At 43.5% G+C, this 22,787-nt stretch overlaps 1 protein-coding gene across 2 annotated transcripts in view; it reads left to right on the top strand.

Moving 5' to 3' along the window:
* Taf3 (TATA-box binding protein associated factor 3) overlaps positions 1-22,787 on the top strand; it is a 142,490-nt gene that overhangs the window by 112,501 nt on the left and 7,202 nt on the right. For both annotated transcript variants that reach the window (XM_021156533.1, XM_029472603.1), the window contains one exon: positions 3,447-3,529. In XM_021156533.1, the coding sequence (XP_021012192.1) occupies positions 3,447-3,529 (83 nt within the window). The remainder of the gene's footprint in view (positions 1-3,446; positions 3,530-22,787) is intronic.

The raw sequence follows: 22,787 nt of genomic DNA, 5'->3' as shown, positions 1-22,787 counted from the left end.
TTTGAGACAGGATTTTTCCCTGTTTCCCTGGCTTTCCTAAAACTTTCTGTATAGACCATGCTGGCCTTGAACCCACAGAGATCCACCTTCCCCAGCCTTCCAAGTGCTGGGATCAAAGGCGTGCGTGCACCACTGTACTTGGCTTCGTTTAACTTTTAGAGTAAGTCATGAGTAGCCCATGTCTTGGTTCATGTCACTGGTCAGATTATTCATGATAAAAATCCAGCTGTTTAGCTGAATAAAGGTAAAACCAAAGTAAATCTCAAATCCACATAAATTCACTGGCCTCCCATAGAGAACAAATGCCTTACAGCTGACTCTAGGACTGATGCAAGTGCCCATGAATTAATTACTGTAAGATACCTTGCTAAAGAAAGTGAGCAGCTCCATTCCGGATATGCATATACGGAAGACCCAAAGAATGGCGCAAGGAATCGTAGTTTGATTTTTTTGTCAGGAAGTTTAGGTCTGCATGATACATTTACTATTTTTGCACCCCTAAGCAAACCTTGTATTGTTTCTGAGTAGTTGTTATATGGGGAGAGTATGCCCTCCACACGTACACTATGGAGTTGTGAAGATCAGTTGGGTGTTGGTCAGGTGATTCCTTAAAATACTGAACAAGTCCAGGTTACGGCTATCACAAAGAAAAGAAGCAGGCCAAACACTGCAGAATACAGCAATTAGTAAAGCAGAGTCTTCATTCATGGTAGAGAGGAGCAGCCTTGCTTTTAAAATATAAGCTCTGCCAAGTGAGGTAGTGCAGGTGTTTTGTTCCAGCACTCGGGAGGCAGAGGAGAACAGATCTCTGTGAGTTTGAAGCCAGTATGGTGTCCATGATGAGTTCCAGCCAGCCAGGGACTGTGTAGTGAGACAAAATGAATAAAAAAGGAAGAAACAGCAGGGCGGTGGTGGCGCACGCCTTTAATCCCAGCACTGGGGAGGCAGAGGCAGGCGGATTTCTGAGTTCAAGGCCAGCCTGGTCTACAAAGTGAGTTCCAGGACAGCCAGGGCTATACAGAGAAACCCTGTTTTGGTGGGTGGAGGTAACAAACAATAAGGAGAATAGCAAAAGCTTGTTACCCAGAGAAAAAGAGAAGATGATTTTTAAAGATTTTAGCACATTTAAAAGTTTAATGGAGGGCTGCAAAGATGCCTCAGCAGTTAAGAGCACTGACTGCTCTTCCAGAGGTCCTGAGTTCAATTCCCACCAACCACAGGTATCTGATGCCCTCTTCTGGTGAGTGTGAAGACAGTGACAGTGTACTCACATACATTAAATAAATCTTTTTAAAACAATAAGTTTAATGAGAATAATTTATGAAGTCAGGAGGCTTGATGTTCTGTCCATTATGCTAAGGAAGAGAGAAGAGTCTCAAGAAGTCTAGAGAGATGGACTTTATACTTAGGGCCTGAAAAGTTTGTACATTCATAGGAAATAAAGGAATTCACCTACCTTCAGCCTCAATATTTAAACCTTTTTGCTAAGCAAAAACAAAAAGAAATCATGGGAGGATCTTGAAAGAAATGGTGGTTTGGAATCTTTGCTTCATATTCAGGCTTCAAATGTCTCTTAATGCCAGTATGGTAGACATTGGGAAAGAACCGTAAAGAAGACACATGGCTTCAGTGGTACTGGAGTGAAGTGGACATCCAAATAAACAAATAGCATTAGAGGCTTCCATAAAATCACAAGTTTAGTAAATGTCCCTTACTTTCATTGAGTGCTTTAGGTTGATTCTTGAAGAGGAATGTAGTAACTGAGTGATAGGAGTTGGCTCTATGTTCAGATAAGCATTAATTCAACAAATGTTTATTGAGTGTGCCTTCCATGCCTTACGGTGTTCAAGAGAATCGTCTGACAGACTTATGTGATGACAGGTTTGTAAATGAACTGCAGCTAGAGAGAATACATGCATGTATACACATATGCAAATACTTGCATGATATAGCGCACTGAACAGAACTTTACATATCCTTTCCCTACAGCCCCCACGTGCTTTCATTACTGTTTCACTCTTGGGCTGCAGACAATGTAAGTCAGTATGTGTAGGCAGGTGTCAGTGTTAAAGGGACATGCAGGCTTGCAGTATTCCAGGACAAGTTAGATATATGTCAGTGCTTGGGGTAGTCCCACATGAAAAGGAATTATCCCACCAAAAATTTCCTGACCAGTCAGTCACCACTGAAAAGGGGAAGAATTTGGGGCTGCAGCAATTTTGTCTAGTTGTTAATTCAAAACATTTATTATACCATGAGATCGTAACTGTCAAGAGACCATGTAATATCATGCTCTGACTAATAGCTCAAATATTTGTGAAGTCCTCAACTTTTTCAACTGTCATTACTTTCACCATAAATCCTTTCTAAAATGAAAAAGTATGGCATACACACACAAAAATTTCAGTTTTTCTTATAGTGAGCCCAAAATGGAGCTACTTAATGCTATAATTATACTTGGTATTTATCTTTCAGATATAATGAAACAAATTTTATTTACAGTGAGTTTTGTATTATTCAAGACCTATAATTGCATGCTGTTGTATAGGGATGATTTCATGGCAGCCTTTTTAGTTATGGTCAGTCTGGCAGTTATGGGACTCCAGAGACTGCTCAGTGGTTAGGAGCACTGGCAGCTCCTCCAGAGGACACAGCACACACATGGTGGTTCACAATGGTCTGTAACTGCAGTTCCAACAGATCTGATACCCCCTTCTGACCTCCACAGGCACCAGGCACACATGTGGCACACAAACATACATGCAGGCAGGACATACACATAAAATAAAAAATAATAAACCTTTAAAAAAAATCTTGTGGTTATGTAAATACCTTTCAGAAGCTATGATATCACTTTGTGTTTATGAATATGTTTGTGTGCAAAATAATATACAATAATATAATACAAAAATATAATAAAACCAAAGAAATGAACACAAATCAATAAGCCAGAAACAACTGCCAATTAATACAATATAATAAGAGTTTGTAGACTTTGTTGTGTGTCAAGTAGCTTTCAGTTATTGAAAAACACAGAATGGCTTTGGAAGAAGGCTCAGTTGATGTGCTTCAACCATAAGGACCTGAGGTTAGGTACCCAGAACCCAGTAAAAAGCCGAGAACCAGTAGCATGCACCTGGAGCTTGCAGGAAGGCAAGAGAGAGGCACTTGGAACCCTGGATCTCATTGGACACCCTTACCCCTCAGATTGACGATATTCCGTTCAGTGAGAGAGCAGTCTTCAGAAAAGGTGAAGAATGACCCAGGAAGACACCCGTTTCTACCTCCGGCCTCTCACACCCACATCTACACACAGAACACTCACTAGCCATGCCTTTTTATCCAGCATTTCATATGACTTTGTTAGGTTTGTGGGGTGGGGAAGTAGAAGAAAAGGAATACTTTCGGGAGAATTGTTTTTGTAACTAATGTACAAATTTCCACAGATAAAAGTGGAGCCTGTCATCCCTGCCCCAAGTCCAGTTATCCCCAGGTTGACTCTGCGAGTTGGCGCTGGCCAGGACAAGATGTAAGTATGAACATTGGGAATCGATGAGACCTACCTTCTCCGTGCTGTCCAAATATAGTAGGACTTTGCCAGCGTATGAACAGAGTCTGTGCCAGGAACTCTCTACTGTCAGGTTTTATTGGCTTCTTCCTTCAGGTAAATGCCTTTATCTTTGCTTAACATAGGATTCCACACTTTTCCACCCCACCTTTTCTTTTTTAAAAGTTAATATATGGCAGTATTACTTCATATTATTTGAGGTCCTAGCTATCTGCAAAATAAGAGATCATGTCCTGAGTGTGTTACCAACACACTTCACACACAAGAGTACAGTGTTAGACCTTCTCAGAGCTCGTCATCTGTCACTGGGACAGAGAATAGAGACTGAGGTGGCCTGTGCTTTGTCCAGTACCAATAAGACAAAGATGTCTGCTGACTTAGGGAAAGGGTGTGTGACTGGCAGCTGGAAGCCATCGACCGACTGGGTTGTATTTGCTCTTAAGAGAAAATAAGGAATGTAAATCTCAGGCTTAGCGTTTATAGGAATCTTCACAAATCATCTTACTGGGCTGTCTTTCTTTTTCTGATATTGTTTGTAAATTTTATGGGTATGTGTATTTTGCCTGTGTGTGTGCATACCACACATATCTGCACAAAGGCTCATTTTTCTTTAAAGGAATTATTTTCCTTCACTCATCCTTTGAGGAAGTGTTAAGACCTACAGTGTTTTCAGAGACTCCTGATACAGTAAGTCATCTTGAAATACTTGCTCTGAACAGCACACTGTATGTAGCATTTCAATGGAATTCATGAGTTAATTATTTAATTTACTTTTTTCCCAGTAAATGTGAAAATAGAGCAGTTTGCTTAGAAAGCAGTCAGAGATCATGAGAAGGCACGGGGACACTGAGTTTCCACTCAGGCTTAGCATAAAAGTGGGAGGAAGACATAAGAATACTTATTGAATAAAGGCCACGGTACTTACTGAGCATGATGGTAACTATCTGTCTAGGACTCAAGCACTTGAGAGAATGAAGCCGGAATGTCAAGAATTCAAAGCCAACCTGGTCTACAATAGAAAGGCCCTATCTCCAAAACCAGAACAAGACAAAACTGGAAGTTTTGCTTTTTTTACTGAAATTTTCATTTACTATTTTTATTTCTTCTTCAACAATTTAATACACATATGCAATGCAGTGTGATCACATGCAACCCAGTGCCATCACACTTGCTCAGAGCCCAGCCCCGCCTCCCTCCCTCCCTCCCTCCCTCCCTCCCTCACATCCTCATCCTTTGTTCTGTTTCCTTTGAGTAGCCCACAAGCCAGGGATGGCTGCTTTCGTGTGCATGGGCTTTGGGCCATCCACAGGAGCAAAAGCAGCCTACCTGCTGCCTTACCCACAAAGACTGACAGTGGCTCCTCAGCTCTGGGTGCAGCCTAGTGAGCACCTCCTCTTCTGATCTGGAATGCTGGCAGGAGCGCCCTGAGCTTGTGAGTGAGTGCAGCCACTGCCTTTCATAGGCCACACCACCATGCAGCTCTTAGGTCCTCTCTCCACCTCTTCCACAATGTTCCATAAGCCTTGGTGGGGGAGTGGTGCACGTGATGTCGATGGCTCCCCGAGGGCTCAGTCAGTGCTTGTCGGCACTTGGCTGAGTTATAAGTCTATGTGCTGACGGCCGCGCACCACAGAAAGAAGCTGCTCTCACCCAGAGAGAGAGTGGATAAAGAAGTGAAATAAGGGGAGGGAGGAGGACAAGCCTACTCCTAAGCATGGGAAGATTCCTATTGTAGGTATAAGGGAGGAAGCAGGCAGAGGGAAGAAAGACTCCATACTGAGCATGGCCACCAGACTCTCCAGACCCGGACCAAGAGACCAGGGGAGCTGCTTAGCCACCACAGCTGAGTTATACAGACATCAGGCTGAGGGAGGCCAAGCAGAAGCCTGACCCCTGAGGGAGAGGTTCAGGGTAGGGGACTGGATGGAGAGTGCTGGGAGGAGCCCTCGGTACTGTGGAAGATGCTGGGAGAGCTGGCCAGCCTCTGCTTTGATACGCTACTAGACACCTCCATTAGCCATTCGTTTCTGACAGAGTAAGTAGTACTTACCCATGGGTGTAAACACAAATATTTGCAAGGCCTTTTGACAATGTGTCCCTTTAGTAAAACAACAGTGGGAGACCCCACCACCACCTCCCAGGGCCTGTGATCTCCCCAGACCTGGACCTTTGACAGGGTTTACAGTGCAGGAGATCACTATTGTCAGCTCACGTCATTGTAGAGCACGTGTATTCTATACACTGCTCTCTTCAATAAAGAAGTCCCTCCGGATTATGATGGGGTAAGACAGAGGCCAACATTGTCTTTCAAAACAAGTCTATGCTCCAGAGGAAGAGCTGGAGGCCGGGGTCCACGTGGTTCTTAGTCTCCCCACATTCTCTGAGTTCCACATCATTCTCTGCTGTGCTCGTACAGGCCTCGATGGCAGGAGGGCTCCTACTGCTAACAAACAGAAGATCTTCAAAACGGTTTGAATTCTGCTTGAGCTTACTTAGGAAGATCAGACTGAGCCAGGTTCTAGCTCAGCAGTAGCACTTACCAGCATGCACAAGCTCTAGGCAACACCTTCTCCTTGGAAATCCTGTACACTGGCTCATTTCTCTAAGGGAAGTGTTCTTGTTCATCACTCAAAAGATACTTTTACAAATTCATATTTAATTCCTATTTTCTCCATAGCTCATCAATGCCGTCTGAACTCCCACACAGAAGCTTGGTTTCTTCCCTTTAGAGAATTAAGATTTAAAGGGCATTGCTGGTTACATTCATCTCTCTGCCCTGAAGCACCTGTTGGTAATTCTGTTGGCTGGCTGTTCTGTTTTCACCTTTCAGTAAATCATTCATATTCCTAAGAGATAGGAAGAAGCAAGGGCTGGATCCTATTACTCTGGAACAAAATGTCCAGCTTGAGGGAAATTCAGATAGCCTGGATTCTAGACAGATTACCCTCTATTACAGATTACATAACCTGTGACTTGTGGATGCCTAGAAAACAACTGCCATGTTACACGGACAGTTAACTATTCGACCAAAGCAGGCATCAAGTGTAACACATTGCACGTCAAATTAAAGTCAGAGGGAGGCAGGGGCTCAAGTTAACCAGAACTTCATATAAATACAAATTCAGTGACTATTTCTCGGGGATGGGAAGATCTAAGTTAGAGCTTGATAAACTGCAGCTGCAGAGCCATTTCCAGCTTACTGAATCTGTATGGCCTACTTGCTTTTGTGTGGCCTGTAAGCTAAGAATGGTTTTTCTGGTTTTAAATGACTGAAAAACTTTTAAAAAATCTTCTGTGGGGCTATAGGGTTGGTTCAGCAATGAAGAGCACCTGCTGCGCCAGCAGAGGACCAGACAACCATGTTCTTTGCATGAACATCAGGTGACTCTCAGTCACCTGCAGCTCCAGGTCCAAAGGGTCTGCACCCATGTGCCCATGCACATAAAATGTTTAAGTAAAAATTAAAAACAGAGCCGGGCGTGGTGGCGCACGCCTTTAATCCCAGCACTCGGGAGGCAGAGGCAGGCGGATTTCTGAGTTCGAGGCCAGCCTGGTCTACAAAGTGAGTGCCAGGACAGCCAGGGCTACACAGAGAAACCCTGTCTCGAAAAACCAAAAAAAAAAAAAAAAAAAAAATTAAAAACAGTGTTATGGCACACAAGTCGTGGGTAACATTCAAATTCTATCCGTCTTTTATGGCGGCACATGAGGAACTTCCCTGCACATACCTTGTTCCATGGCTAAGTGATGGAAAGTGTGGACTTGCATCAGTGTGTGTCCACTTATTGTCTGTACACCTGGGGGCCGGCTTTTAAGGTAATTAATGAGCACATGGATATTCAAAAACAAGAGAATCTGTATATTCCTCGTGTCTGGGGGTGGGGGAAGGGGTTATTGCTGAAGGACCAAGTCTTTTGAAATTATGAGAAAAAGAAAAATCTTTACAAGGTTTAACTTATACCCTTTTTGACAAGAGATCCTTAAGACGACATTTAGTTTCTAAGTCTTGAAGAACTTTGGTCTTCTGCCCTTGATCCACAAAAGTATAGAGAGGGTCCTCTGTTCTCTGTTAGTGCTCCTCATCATAGCAAGGCAGCAGCAGTTGTTTTCCTTAGTCTTCTGTCCCTCAAAACTGTCTTTTAGAGGGTTCTAGGACGCCAATACCCTTCCTGGCTGTGTTAAAACTCAGAGAAGCTATGTATAATGGTGCACTCTGGGAGGGAACAGCAGGTGGATTTCTATACATTTGATGTTAACCTGGTCTTCCTAGCAAATTCAGGCCAGTCAGAGCTATAAAGTAAGAACCTTGTCTCCAAACAAAAAAAAAAAAACAATTGTCAAGAAAGAAACATGACAGGCTGGGCATGGTGGCGCACGCCTTTAATCCCAGCACTGGGGAGGCAGAGGCAGGCAGATTTCTTGAGTTTGAGGCCAGCCTGGTCTACAGAGTGAGCTCCAGGACAGCCAGGGCTAGAGAGAAACTCTGTCTCAAAAAAAGAAAAAAAAAAAAAAAAAGCAAAAGACAAAAAACAAACAAACAGAAACAAACATGACAGAATAGTACCTATAGGTTTTCTAAGTTTAAACATCTGAATATTTATATAATTCAAAATTCAGTTATGCCTCATAGAAAAAGGTAATTTTCCATATTGTCATTGTAAAGTGTTAATTAAAATGTGATATAAGTGTGCACAGACTTTGAGGTGATCACTGATGGAGAAAAACCATCCTTCCTCACATTTTGCAAATGTCGCCCTTAAAGCCGGGCTATCACAGCCAGCTGACGGAGGATCTTACACCTTCAAGCCACCCCACACAAGCTCTCTCTAAGTGGCCTAGGCTGGCCCTGAGCGGGGACTGTGGCCATGGGACCCAGCTTTGAGTGCTAGGCTATACTCCCCCACAGAGAGGCTCCTGATGAGGAATTCAGGAACCTCTCTCCTCAGCTCCTCCCTCCCTCCAAGGCCTGGCAGAAGTCTGCTCCCAGTGAGAACTCTGAGAGTTAGCCTGGGTTGCACGGCTTCACCCAGTTTTCTAGTTGGGTTTGAGGTCCTGGGGACTATTTGGTTTCCAGTAGGGCCTGGCAGGTTTCTCCACTGCAGAGAGTTTCTTCTCCAGCCCGCTCATGACTGAGGGGCTGAAACAGATGCACGCTTGCCTAGGCCGTCCTGGGAAGTTAGAGCTGAAGCTTATTGATCAAAACCAGGAGGCTTGATATTTTAAACTATAAAATAGGTCTAGATGCTTGTCTTTCTATTGCCAAACTTTTGACAAGTGAAATAGAATAACCATTAGGAAATACAAAAATAACCATTTAACAATACTTTCATGGGAAATAAACATCTTTCTACTTTAAAATGTAGCCAGGGACAGTACACATGGCAGACATGCTTGTAATTCCCTGCCCTAGAGGAATGAGGCAGGAGGATAACTGCAAGTTTGAGGCCAGCCTGTGCTGTGTCAGCAGTGGGCTGACGGGGACTCCAGAAGGAAGATGGGCTCTCACCACAGTATGGGGCATGGCAGACAGGCAAGAGGAGCAGATGCCTTTTGTGGGCATCAGAGAAAGGCGGGCAGCACGGGGCAGGAGAGAAGGAGCCTCTGTACACAGCACGGCTCTTTAGCACCACAGTTGAGTAGTACGCAGCATGGCCCTTCAGGCAGGGAAGGCCTCTTGATTTTCTGATTTCAATATTTTCCCCTTTCACCCAAAAAAAAAAAAAAAAAAAAGAAACAAAACTGGTTTTGATTTTTAGTTTGATTTTTAATTGAGGCACCATGAGTTATCTTTCTTTTGCCCTGCCCTAGGGAAATTACTATGGAAATGGAGACATTCCCTAGGTGTTTGTCAGGCTTTAAGGTGTAACAGAAGCAGTGATAAGCCCTAAGCTTGACCATATTTAGGTTTTTTAAGTGCAGTTTGAATTTTAAAGACTGTGCCTGCAACATTAAAATGACCTCTTTTTTTATTATTATTTAATTTTTTTAACTTATTCATCAGTCCCCCTCCCAGCCACCCCCCATCCTTCCCTCCATTCCCACCTCCCCCTCTCCTCTGTGCTGGTGCCCCCCCCCCATCCCCAGGTATCCCTCAACCCTGGCACTTGAAGTGTCTGTGAGGCTAGGCGCTTCCTCTCCCACTGAGGTCAGACAAGGCAGCCCAGCTAGAATGTATCCCACAGACAGGCAACAGCTTTGGGACAGCCTCGCTCCTGTTGTTCAGGATCCACGTGAAGACCAAGCTGCAGTCTGCTGTCTTTGCGGGACCTCTTTACTGCTAAGCATCCTTCCTGGAGGCTTTCCTGGCTGCCCAGTGACTGACTCTGCAGCCTGTGAAGTCTTGTCTTCTCTGGGCTCCTAGGTTGTGTCAGCTCCTTCGTCACAAACAGCCAGTTAGATGGCTGTTTATTTGGATCCTCAACTGTTTTCTAATTTTTTTAGTTTTTTGGTTTTAGTTTTTTCAGAAAGCTCTGGTCTTCATGATTCCATGACTCTTCTTTTCACCAGCCTAGCGTTATGATGAAGTCTTACATTTAACTACTTCTTCTGGAGCATTGTACTTTGCTCTCAATCACCAAAATGTAGGACATGTATTTCAGAGAAAAACTAGTCTGCTGTCAGAACAGCCAGGTTTGGGTTTGGGGAAATGCTTTTATGACCCAGTAAAACAAGTGGAAAGATTACAATCAAAGCATTTCCATCTTGCTTGTAAACAATTACAGCAGTTCTTATAGGGATGCCACATTAGAAGACTGAGGGAAATTTACTGAATTCCATTCTAATGCAATTAGAGCTAATTTTGTTCCTTAAATGAATAAAAGGTCAGCCAGTAAATCTAGCTTATCTGGAGTCCAGACTTCAATAAATTGTTTTATTTAATTTGTTGTAAAAGATCTTATCCTTAATGGGTCTAGGTCTTATTAGTTCACTTAGGTTTTAAAATATTTATGACCACCTTTTTAGATATGATTTGAATGATAGTTGGAAAGTTTCTCTCCACAGCTTTATCAAGGCCCAACATCACTAATTGAATGAATATAGGAAGGTACTTAAGATTTGTTATCGGAAAAAAAAAGCTGATGTGAACTTCCAGACTTTAAATGTCCTTTAACCTGTGACAGGCAGAGATAATTTAGCTGTATCATGGTAACCTTTGGGCTACTATCTGATTATAATTCTCCCTAAAGATCAACCTGCTCACAGCTCAGGTCTTTATGAAACAGTAGATGCGTAGGGATAGAAAGTTTAGACTCCTGTTACATCATTTACATTCTCTGTTTCCTGTCTGTCCAGTGGTAGACTCAGACACTTGCATCAAGATTTTGGACACGTGGAACAACTTGTTTCTTCTCCTTTTCCATACCTGCCTCAGGGGTTTATAAAATGGATCCCCGTATCACAACAAGGGCTCTGGGATGACCTTTACCCCTTTTTCTTAAAGTGTACCTAGCCTCAGTGCTGCACACAGTACTAGCAAGCCTTGTTGGCCTGTCTCTTCAGATTTGTTCTGTGGGGTTCCAGAATTTCACATCATATCCCCTCTCAGCCTGCCTTCCAGGCTGTAAGAAAGACCTTGGAGCAGCACCCTTACGACCCTTACAGGTCAGTCTCTTCCTGTGCCTCTTACCAGCCTACAGCTCCCACTTGCTCTGGGGCCTCTCTCTCTCTCTCCTGTTCCTCTTCTTTTTCTTTCAGTCTCATCTTCGCATGCTGAGCCCATGCCTTCCCCAGGCTTCAGTCTGTCAGGGAAATCTGAGAACACCCCTTCACATCTCCTTACACTGTTTGAACTCTTTGGCCCACTTCATCCTGGGTTTCTACTCAAGGAACTTCTACAGCTTCTTTTTTAGAGAATGCTTTCTATTCTTTGAAAGTTCTATGCACGAATACCGTGTATGTTGGCCATATCCATCAGCTGCCACCTCCCTCCAACTCTGGATAGTGCCTCGTCCCATCTGCATCCCACCCACCTTCGGGTCCTTTTGACTGTTGGTTATTAATTATGGGAGTTAGTGTTTCCCATATGTCCATGAGTGTGTGTCCATCCCATGTCCTCAGAGCAGAGTAACTTTCCTTCCTCTGCAGCTGCCAACAACCAATAGCTCCTCAGTTTTGGCTGGGTCCTTGAGGGCCTCTCCCTATGCAGGCTGTAATTTTGATTGCTTTATTTTTGTTCAGACAACCATAAATTCTATGAGTTGATATGTACAACAGCCACATCATGTTCAGTGTCAGCATTTCTTAGCTTTTCTCCCCATCTACTAGCCCTTACATTCTCTCCATCCCCTCCTCTTGAAGTTCCCTAAACCTTTGGTGGGAGATTGATATAGATGGCCTGTTCTTCATTTAAATTTGTTACTTTAAGCAGTTACGAGTTTCCGCATTAACCATCACCCACTACCCAAAGAATCTTCTCTAACCAAACAGAGAACAATATAAATACATGAGTATAAACTTAACTATTTAGAAGAGAGTTTGGCAGCATTATAATTTAGCCAGTTAACACTAGTTTCCCCCAAGTCCCCAGCCCTGTGACCTCCACAGTCCTATGACCTGCCCCCAGCTTTACAACAACAGGCATGAAAATCATCCTCCTGTACAACAGGCCTGCGTCTGCTCAGAATGCACTTGGTTACACATGTAGCTGTCATGCCACTATTACACCAGTGGGTGCATCTGGCCAGCAGCTCAGTGTCCTAGTGGGGTCTAGTGCTAAGAAAGACCACTAATGGCATAGCACCTTCTGATACCATGTAAGCTAGCCATCAGGGAGATGTTTCTGGTTAGTCAAGGTTGATTTCTCTGTGCCCTGAAACCAAAGTGAGTAGTGCTTCAACAACAAGGCCACCTACGGTCCTCTCTAATTGAATTATTTTCTTAATTGGAAGAGCGTAGGTTTCCATGTAGCTTTTTCCCACTCTTCATTTGCAAAGCTTCTGTACCGTGTTGCTGGGACTGGTGCAGAAAGCAGGCTGAGTCCTAAGAGCGCTACTTCTCTTTGCTTGTCAGGGCCCTGTTCTGTTGCCCAGGAGACTCAATGTCACCCCAGTTTCTCCCTGCTTGTTCTCTGACCATCCCTTGTACTTTCTTGTATGTACTCCCTTTTCTTTACACACCTTCCTTTGTTGCTCTTCTCCTCACTCTATTCTTTCTTATTCTTTATGATTCAGTCAAGCAGTGATGATTACAAACCTTTTTTGTTCATAGTATTTAGCGCAGTTACCTCTCAGCAAATTTTGTCCAAATGACCAATGTCATTGTCAAGTGTATTTTTAAAAATCAAACCACAATGGTGTCCTCCACACTGGTTCCTCTTGTTTCTTACGTGCTGGTGATGAACCCAGGGCCCCTATTCTCAAGTCACTGTGTATCTTAGAAGAACTTGAAGAAAGGCTGAGACTGAGTAGTAGAATTGGGATATTATGTTTATTTTATAATACTGTGCTGGACAAACAAGCTCCCTTGCGCCAAATATTCAGAACTGAGCAAAAAATGACCATCTCCTTTGGTCTTTATATGGTACTTCAGTATTTTATGTCTTTTGGATAAAATCAGGGTTCTTGTATTAAAAATCATTTAAGCAGTACTGCTATGTGTGGAAGTAATTAACATTGATTTTTTTTTTTTTACTTCTGATTGCAAAAATAATATGGTCCTTACTTTCTTAAAAGACTTAACTGTGGGGTAGTGAGACTCTGAGGGTAAAGTACCTGCCATCAAGCTCTATGGCCTGAGTTCCAGCCCAGAAACCCAGTGGCAGGAGAGGCCTGACTGCTACGAGTTAACTCTGACCCTTCACACCATGTCCACAGGGTCTATCAAACAATGGAATTATCATATATTCTATTCTATAGCTTTGCTCCCACCCCCGGGCATAACTAGATCATGGGCATTTCATGTACCTTCATTTTCATTCAACTGTTAGGACACTTGCTGGTGTTGGACTTGAGGCTGATGTGGAGCATGGCTCTAGCACATGGTATGCCTTGGCTGTGAGGTACAGGCTGTATGGACGTGGCTGTGTGAGTGAGGTACTGGCTGTATGGATGTGGACATGTGAGTTTTGCTGATGTATAGAAGAGCACTGTGTATGTGATGCTCCAGGAGTGTCTGTTTGCACACGTGCCGAGTGGCTGTCCATGCTCCCTGTGCTCTGCAGGCACAAGTGCTCTGCCACCACCAAGCCATTCAAAGCCAGGAAGTAGGATGCAATGTTTTTCTACCTTTTTATTGTTTTCATTTTATTTGGTTTATAATAAATACAAGGAAATTAACATCTGCCTTGTAAATTTAGGTTACTGTCACAGAGCCTTATAAAATGTCTAATTGCCCCATCTGCTTTTTTTTTTTTTTTTTTGCCTCTCTAAAACCATGAGCTATCTTTCTGTATACAAGTATTCATCTGTCACATGTGCTTTAAATATTACCATTATTCAGCTTAAAATCTAAAAGATGAAAGAGCTCTTCTTGTTGGGAGGTGGTGGTGGATTAAAGTGCACAGCTTAAATCCTGGTACTTGGAAGGCAGAGGTAGATGGGTCTCTTGAGTCTGAGGACAGCCTGGTCTATACTATGGAGCAAGTTCCAGAACAGCCAGGGCTACACAGGGAAACTCAAAAAACAAAAAGAGGCCGGGCAGTGGTGGCGCAGGCATTTGGGAGGAAGAGGCAAGCGGATTTCTGAGTTCAAGGCCAGCCTGGTCTACAGAGTTTGTTCCAAGACAGCCAATGCTACACAGAGAAACCCTGTTTCGAAAAACCAAAAAGGAAAAAAAGATAGCACTTCCTTAAGATTTACTTTCTTTTTGCATGGCAGGAGAAATTTTTATTATGTGTAGGCATACTGCATATTCACATGTGGGTATGTGCACATTAATGCTAGTGCCTGAAGCGGCTACAGATGTGGGATTCCCTGGAACTGGAATCCTAGGTGGTTGTGAGCTACCTGGGAACCCGGCTCTGGTCCTTAGGAGAGCAATAAATGTTCTTCGTTGCTGAGCCATCTCTCCAACTCTGGAGAGGCACATGGTGAGCTTCACACCCTTAAATAATAGTAAAACAGTCCTTTCATTAGACCTTGTGAAATGCTGGGTTTTAAAAATCTGACCATCTATTTAGTATTTATTAACTGAAACGTTTTAATGAACGTGTACTTTTATTTGGTTATTTTGAAGTCTAAATCCAACAGGAAAGGGATGAGAATGTCTTCCGAGAAGGAGTTGGTGGAGCTGACCCAGAATTGCACTAGTAATGATGGTTGGGTTTGCTCTGTCTCTGCCCACCCCACCCACCCCCAGCTGTTTCCTTCTCCTGTCCTTTCTCCTTTATCATGTTCATTTTCAAATTATCCTGTCTTGTCCAGTGGTAATTCTTTCATGTTGTCTGATAGATTCAGTACAACGTCATTAGTGTTGAATAGCTTTCATGTGTTACTGGTCATTTCCACAGACCTCAAATTAGCCATTCCTTCAGAGAACATTGATCCTACCAGTGGAGTAGGAACCGCACTATAGAGGTGCCCATTGCTACTAGAATGTCATAACTTCTAGGCCTTCACAAGGGAAAGATCTAGAAAATAGATGTATTTGTAAAGGAAAGAAAATCAGACAGGGGGGATAGCACAGTGGACAAAGTGCTTAGTGTGCAAACGTGAGGGCTGAGTTGAGATGCCCAGCACCCTTGTGAAAGGCTGGGCATGTTGGCATACAACTGTAATCCTAGGTCTGGAAAGGGGAAGGAGGCGGATTTCTGCAGCCTGATAGCCATCCAGGCCAGCCAAATTCTGGGCCCAGGTTCAGTGGGAAACCCTGTCACAAAACGGTCAAGAAGCAGTTGTGGAAGAAGCTTGACCTCAACCTCTTGCCTCCACACACCTGCAAACGTGCATACAACACACACACACACACACACAGGTGTCCCCCTGGATGTGATTGTTAATGACCCTTATCCACCAACAGCATGCATAGCATCTTCCTGCATTGTGAAGGTAGTTGGCAGGAAGTTATAAAGCCTGCTGCTCAGTTCCAGCTTGGTTTCTCGGTGCCCTGCCTCCAGAGCACATGTCTTCGGCAGCAAACTCTTACTGGAGTCCCACTGGGTTTCCAGGAACAGTAGCATTGCATTGCTTTGAAGGCCTCTGAAGTGACCTGGCCTACAGCTAACAGGGTGCTAACCTCACTCAGCATATATTCTTACATTTTTCTATGGATGTGTGATCAATATGCCAGCATCCTAGTCTCCTGAAATGTTTATTATCTCATCATTATGACATGCTTGGGGATGCCATATCATTCGTTTCTGCTTATTTTTCATCCTAAGACAGTTGTAAAAGTTCATTTTCTGAACCAAGTGTGGTGGCACTTGGGTGACAGAGGCAAGTGGGTCCTTCAAGGCTAATCTAACATACATACCAAGTTTTAGGCCAGCCAGAGCTATATAGTGAGACCCTGTCTTAAAAAACAAATTAATTTTCTTGAATATAGAGATGATTTACCTGACTCCAAAGTTAGAGTGTTGGCTTCTGAGTGTGCGCTTCTTCCCGATCCCCATGGCTTATTGAGAGCTCATGGTTCCGCTTTCCTTAGTCTGTTATCGCTCTGCCGCATCTTCTTGCAAGCCCAATGAAATGTTCGTTATTCATTACTTATCTGAATGTTGGTGCCCTTTTAGGGTATTTTACAGATTTTGAACATTTGACAATAGAAGTATAATCATTTGGGCCTCTCCCTTGGAAACAAGATTCTATAATGGTGATGTTTTTCTCTAATTACTTCATGCAATTTGTTTCATTTTTCAAATAGGTCATGCCTGCATTAAAAGATAAAATGTTTGCTACTTGATGTGTACTTGGGCTATGACAAGATAAAATACGCATTTTATGAGACGATGTAAATATTCAGGAGGCAAAGCCATGAGCTGGAGGAATTAAATCCATTTATCGTTGTCTTATAATTATACGAATGTTAAATTTTGAGCTGTGAGGATCAAGAAGAATAAGGAATAGTGATTGATTTGAAGAATCAACATAAAACTGATTCTCATAATTGTCTTTGGGTATTTGATCAACGTGAAATATGGAAATGACTGTCTCACTGTTTGGCATTTTAAGTACTGATACTCTAAACTAGAATTCCTCCCAAGTTTGGAATATTTGCTTAGATACTGAAGCTAGAAAAGTGGAAAACTTGGTGTGTTTGTTTTCCTTCCCATACAACAAATAGGCCTGGAATGTAGCTGTTTTAAACAATGGGCCTCCCCGCTGGCTTCTTAGGGTTTGAGCAGGTTTCACTCAGGTCTTAGAAGTTGCAGTCAAGGAAACGTCATCTGAAGGCCTCGATGAGGACTGGGTCTAAGTTCACTGGGCCCACCAGCTCCTGCCAAGGCAGACACCTCAGCTGCCTTTCCCCAGATGGGGGAAGGGGAGCATGGAGCACGCATAGGTGGTCTCCGAAGGGAGATTGCTGGAAGTGAGTGACTTTCATAGTATTTCAATCTGCCAGTGAGTGCACACCAGCCTGACTACCACATTTAGGCTAGGTATATCTAAGGCTTTCCACAAGAGTGAAGATGCAAAAACAGGAAGACTAGACATACATATTCATGCCACAAACCAACCTGGAGGTATCCCAGCCCGAGTACAGTAAACTCTCAGGAGTAGTCCGAGTTTGTTGTGAGAAGAGGTTCATTTAACATGTGAGAATGTGTTTCTAGTGGCAGATGTATGTCTGAAGTCTAAAATTAAATATTTATAAGAAAGTTAGGTGAATTGCTATTTAAGCAACATGCTTTTTCCTCAAAGTGATTGTTCTGCATTGACTAATTTCTGTGTTCAGAAGGTCACATGGCCGTCCTCCCTAAACAGGACTATGGTGCTTTTCTCTGTCATGTCATCATCTAAAAATGGCCACTCACTGTTAGGTAAATAAGTAAGCCATTGTGGGGGAACTTTTAAACTGAGAGCACTTGAGTAGCCAGTTGTTTGGACTCTGATAATTTAGATTACTGGTTTCATAGTGTTTGCACACAATAGTGGAATAATGAGGATCATTAAACCTCCTGTGCAGAACATATCCAAATTGTGTTTGCTTCTAACCTTGGAGGCTCTGAGGGGCTGGGAGGCACGGCCTGCCTCTTTATTGACTTGTCAAGCTGTGAGTTTGCATTACAGCTCATGACCCATTCTGTTTGTGGTGGGGAAACAGGTAAAGAAATCCCTCTGACAGTCCCTCCTTCCACACATTTGTATGAATAACGCCAGTGTTTCTAGCAGTTAGAGCACTGTGACTAAATCCTCCAGAAACTGTAACGTTAGCAGCAGAGCCACTGCGGGGCACAGCTGTGGACTGGATTGCTTTCTCTGGGAGCTGCTGGCACTCAACAGGAAGCTCTGAAGGGGAACTTACTGTGCATGTCAATAGGAAGGCAAGAGCAAGCAGGACCAAAATCATCTCCACGGTGATTAAATCGTGTGCTGATGACAGGTTAGCAGATCTGGTCGGAGAGCCTGGACTATGTTGCACTGCTATGTGATTTTTCATATTGCTAAAACTAGATAATAAAAGAATTTTTCTTAAGAAAGGAAGGGAGGGAGGGAGACAGAGAAAGAAAGAAAAGAAAAGAAAGGAGGAAAGAAAGAGAGACAGAAAGAAAGAAAGAAAGAAAGAAAGAAAGAAAGAAAGAAAGAAAGAAAGAAAGAAAGAAAGAAAGAAAAGAAAGAAAAGGAAGGAAGGAAGGAAGGAAGGAAGGAAGGAAGGAAGGAAGGAAGGAAGGAAGGAAGGAAAGGTTTTGAAAACTGTATATTCAACTAGCCTAAGTCTCTTAGAAGCTAAACTCAAAATAACTCAAGCTCTAGGAAACTCTGAACTTCAAGAGCTGGGGAAGTAGTTATAATTTATAGTTTGTCTTATAAAATCATGTGTCTACTTTAATAACTTGTCCTTACACACACACACATACACACACACACACACACACGATACATGCATAAGTTCCCTCACACTACACCCCACCTCTTGACGATCCCTCCACTTGTCATATCAGCACACTGAAGACCCAGCACATGAGCATATGTATCTTCTGGAACAAACCACATGCAAACCATAGCAAAAGCTAAAGGACGCATTTATTACTTTAGCCACACAAACAAACAGCATAGACAGGGAAGCCTCTCTTCCCTGCTTCCTTGGGCTTTAGGCTTTTGCTCTCCATCAGCGATGGCAGTCATCTGTGCTGTACTGCCCTTTGACTTAAGCTGGGGCTCCATGCCATTTTTGTATCACTAAACATGATCAGCATTTCCCTAGCAGGTACTGGGCAAGCCATCATTGTGTTAAGTTGCCAGAGATACCTAGATGTGTATATTTTTACTCTAAGATTTATATGTTAATTATGGATAAGCGAAGGAAAAGTACCCTGTAGTCCCAGCTTACAGAGGCAGTTTCTGAATAGCTTACACACACATGCGTATATTCTTTTGAACTTTTTTTTGTAACTACACACAAATATTCATGCTTGTATTTTTTCCTTAGAAAACTTGGATTTTTATTATATACTACTCACAACTATTTTTTCTTTTTGATAAAAATAAGTGTGTGACTACTTATATAATGTGGTATTTTGACACAGGTCTTAGTCTATAGCCCTAAATGTCCTGGAACACACTGTGTAAACCAGGCTAGTCTCAAACTCACATGTGCCTATCCCTGCCTCCCAACCACTAGGATTAAAGGCATGACCTAGCTCCCTGGTTAGCCAAAGGGTTATCCATCATGGTTTTATTAACCATTCAGAAGCACCATGCCGGCTGCCTGTCCCTCCTCAGACCTACAGCACTATGTGTGTCTGGGCTTTTTAGTCTTCACAGTAAGGTCATTCTGTCACCGTATTCACCTTTCCACCGCGGCACGCGGTTCCCACCTGACGCAGGTCTGCTTCTGAGGGCCTGTGCTCAAGTGACTTTTATTTTGAAAGGAAGCTGTTTGTTACATCAGTTACTTTTCTTGTTCCAAGACTCTGAACAAAGGCAATGGGAAGAAGGAAAGGCTGACTGTGCGTCAGAGTTGGAGGGTACAGCCCATCTTAGTGAGGAAGCCACGGCCCCAGAAGCTCACATTCACCCACAGTGAGGAGCCGAAAGGATGAGCATTGCTCAGCTTGCTCCCTCAGACCTCAGCCCAGCCCACCCAGGGCTGCTCCTCAGACCTCATGCAGACCTTCGTGGATTAGCTCTCTGGTTTTGGTGTTAGGCTGAGCTTGAACTCAGAGCCTCAGCTGTACTCAGCAAGCATACCATTGACTTGTGTCCTAAGCCCCTACTTTTAAAATGCTTTTTTTTTTTTTTCTGGTTTTTCGAGACAGGGTTTCTCTGTGTAGCCCTGGCTGTCCTGGCACTCACTTTGTAGACCAGGCTGGCCTCGAACTCAGAAATCCGCCTGCCTCTGCCTCCCGAGTGCTGGGATTAAAGGCGTGCGCCACCACGCCCGGCTTTAAAATGCTTTTTATTATTTATCTAATTTGTCTATGTTTGAGAATTTGTCTGCATGTATGTCTGTGTACGAGGTGCATGCCTAATAACCAGAGAGGCCAGAAGATGACATTACGTCCCCTGAGATTAGAACTACACACTGTTGTGAGTGACCATGTGGGTGCTGGGAATTGAACCCTGGACCTCTGAAAGAACAGCCAGTGCACTTAACCATTGAGCCATTACTAATAAATCTTTTTTAATTTATCCACTTAGCTTATAAAATGATAAATATTAAGGTTCTTAATAATTTATTTAAAAATGTAAAGGCCCAAACAGTTTCTTTCTGTACAAGCCTGCAGGTAGTAAACTCTTACATTTTATTTGACTAAAATGTCGTTATTTGGCATTCTTTCTGTAGGATTTCAAACCTGGAATTTATTTTTCTTTGGCATGTTTGTCTTCGGCCTTGCTGCGCTCCCGAGTCAGCTGCACTGTTTCTCCTGTGAAGTGGCTGCTCTTTTTCCTCTAGCTGCTGCTCGGGCTTCTCTCTGTTGTAGAGTTTTGTTACCGCATGCTTTGGCTGTGCTTTTCTTCTTATTGAACTGGAGTGCATGCGTTTCTTACATGCATAGACTGGTATCTTCTGTCGGTTCCATACAGTTCTTCCTTGGCAGACCCACTATCTTTGGTTGCCACTGCAACCCAGACTTCAGCTTCAGCCTCACTCAGTGAGGCTTCTCAGGGCCTTCACCCAGGGCCTATCTGCCACGTACTGTCTGGCTTGATAGCTGTCTGAAACGGCAGAGAAGGAATCCACCACCCCTTCACTTTTGCAGCATACATGTCTTCATATCCATCAGAAAGGGAGGGGCCTGTCTACACCCCCCACCTCAGCCACCACCCAGCAAAGTTTGTTTGTAATTGCTTTAAAGAGCCTGAGGTTGGAAGCTTGGGTGGGTAGAGTCTGGCCCTGAGGGGACTTCCCTTTGTTCCACTGTAGAGCAGGCTTTTTCTTAGTATCCCGAATCTCTTAAACAATTAGAGCCTCCTCCAGCACAACCGTGGCCAGTGTGCTTTTCTCCTAAACTTGCTGATTTGCATTTGGCCTACTTGTGCTTTTTGTTGGAGACTGCAGAGTGTTATCAATAACAGCCACACCACATATTTTGTTGCTTTGAAATTTCCTCCTCCAGCCTTTAATCCCAGCTCTCAGGAGGCAGAGGCAGGTAGGTCTCTGAGTTCAAAGCCAACCTGGTCAACATAGTGAGTTCCAGGACAACTAGGGTTGTACAGGGTTGTACCCGGCCTCTTAAAAAAACAAAAAACATATACACACAGGAGGAGGAGAAACAAGAAGGAGGAGGAGGAGGAAGGAAGAAGAAGAAGAAATAATAATCCCGGGGGCTGGAGACGTGGCTCAGTGGTTAAGAGCACTGACTGCTCTTCAGAAGGTCCTAAGTTCAAATCCCAGCAAACACATGGTGACTCACAACCATCCATAACAAGATCTGGCGCCCTTTTCTGGAGTGTCTGAAGACAACTACAGTGTACTTACATATAATAAATAAATAAATCTTAACAACAACAACAAAAAGAAATAATAATCCCCACCAAAGAAATTAACCCATTACTTTTAAATGTGGCCTCAGGCAAGTTCTTAAGATGTGGACAGAAAGCAACCAAATCCTTGACCACACTATCACGTGACTGGTTTCTCGTGGGGCTGCTAGTATTGATTCCTTCTTAACCCTCAGCTGGCCTTCGTAGTCTGTGCTGTCTCAGCATTGCTGGTTTCCAGGCTTCTGTCAGAACAGCTTACTCAGTGATGCTTAGAGCATCTGACCACTGTTCTGTTGTAGACTTCTCACTTCTTCCACGGTCCTCAAAAGAGTAGCATAGTGACGTAAGTGTGAGACAAGGCCCACTGCCTCTGCAAGCCTCTGTGGTAGTTACTTAGTGTTTGCTGTGAGTAGGCAGGACTGTGACCACAGCATTGTATAGAAGAGATTTGGGGGGCTTACTGTTCCAGAGGGGGTGCTCAGTTATGGTGGAGAGGCATGGTCACAGATAGCAGGTACGATGGCTGGAGCAGGAAGCCGAGTGATCATCTTTCACTACAAGCATGAAGTAGACAGAGGATGAGACTGTAATGTCAAAGCCGAGCCCTGGTAGTGGCTGTACCACATAATTCTCCCCAGACTGTCACCAACTAGAGACCAAATGTTTAAATACCAGATCCTGGGGGGGGGGGGGCATGCTCATCCGAATTAAATACAAAAACACCTGCAGGTTTTAGGGCTTGATGGCTTCCATGGAGAAAGGGCTTCCTCTGAAGCAAAGAAGACTCCAGTGGCTCAAGAGAAGCCACTCTGAAGTGACACAGCACTTCTCCATCTCAGAAGTCGAGGTGACACATCTGAAGTCATCAGGGAGGAATGAGTGACCCAGCTACAGAAAAACACAACCCATATATTACATATGTGTAAAAAAATGCATGTGTATTGATTGTTAGAACATCTCACATATTTTATCATTGAGGGACAGTTTGAGAAAATGAAAAGTTAACTGACATTTCAAGAGTGATATGGGATAGGCCTTGAATTCTGAGTTCTTTAACTGTTTCTGGACATTTTCAAGTGGATTTTGCAAGACTGGGGATATGACTCAGCTCTTAGAGTAGCTGCCACTTGTGCATGAGACACTGCAAGATAGATAGATACATAGATAGATAAAGGCTGGCGGTATGGCTCAGCAAT

This window comes from Mus caroli, chromosome 2, assembly GCF_900094665.2.
Source record: "Mus caroli chromosome 2, CAROLI_EIJ_v1.1, whole genome shotgun sequence".
Taxonomy (NCBI): Eukaryota; Metazoa; Chordata; class Mammalia; order Rodentia; family Muridae; genus Mus; species Mus caroli.
Note: the sequence above shows the minus strand (reverse complement) of the source record. Positions and strands in the feature narration are given on the sequence as shown.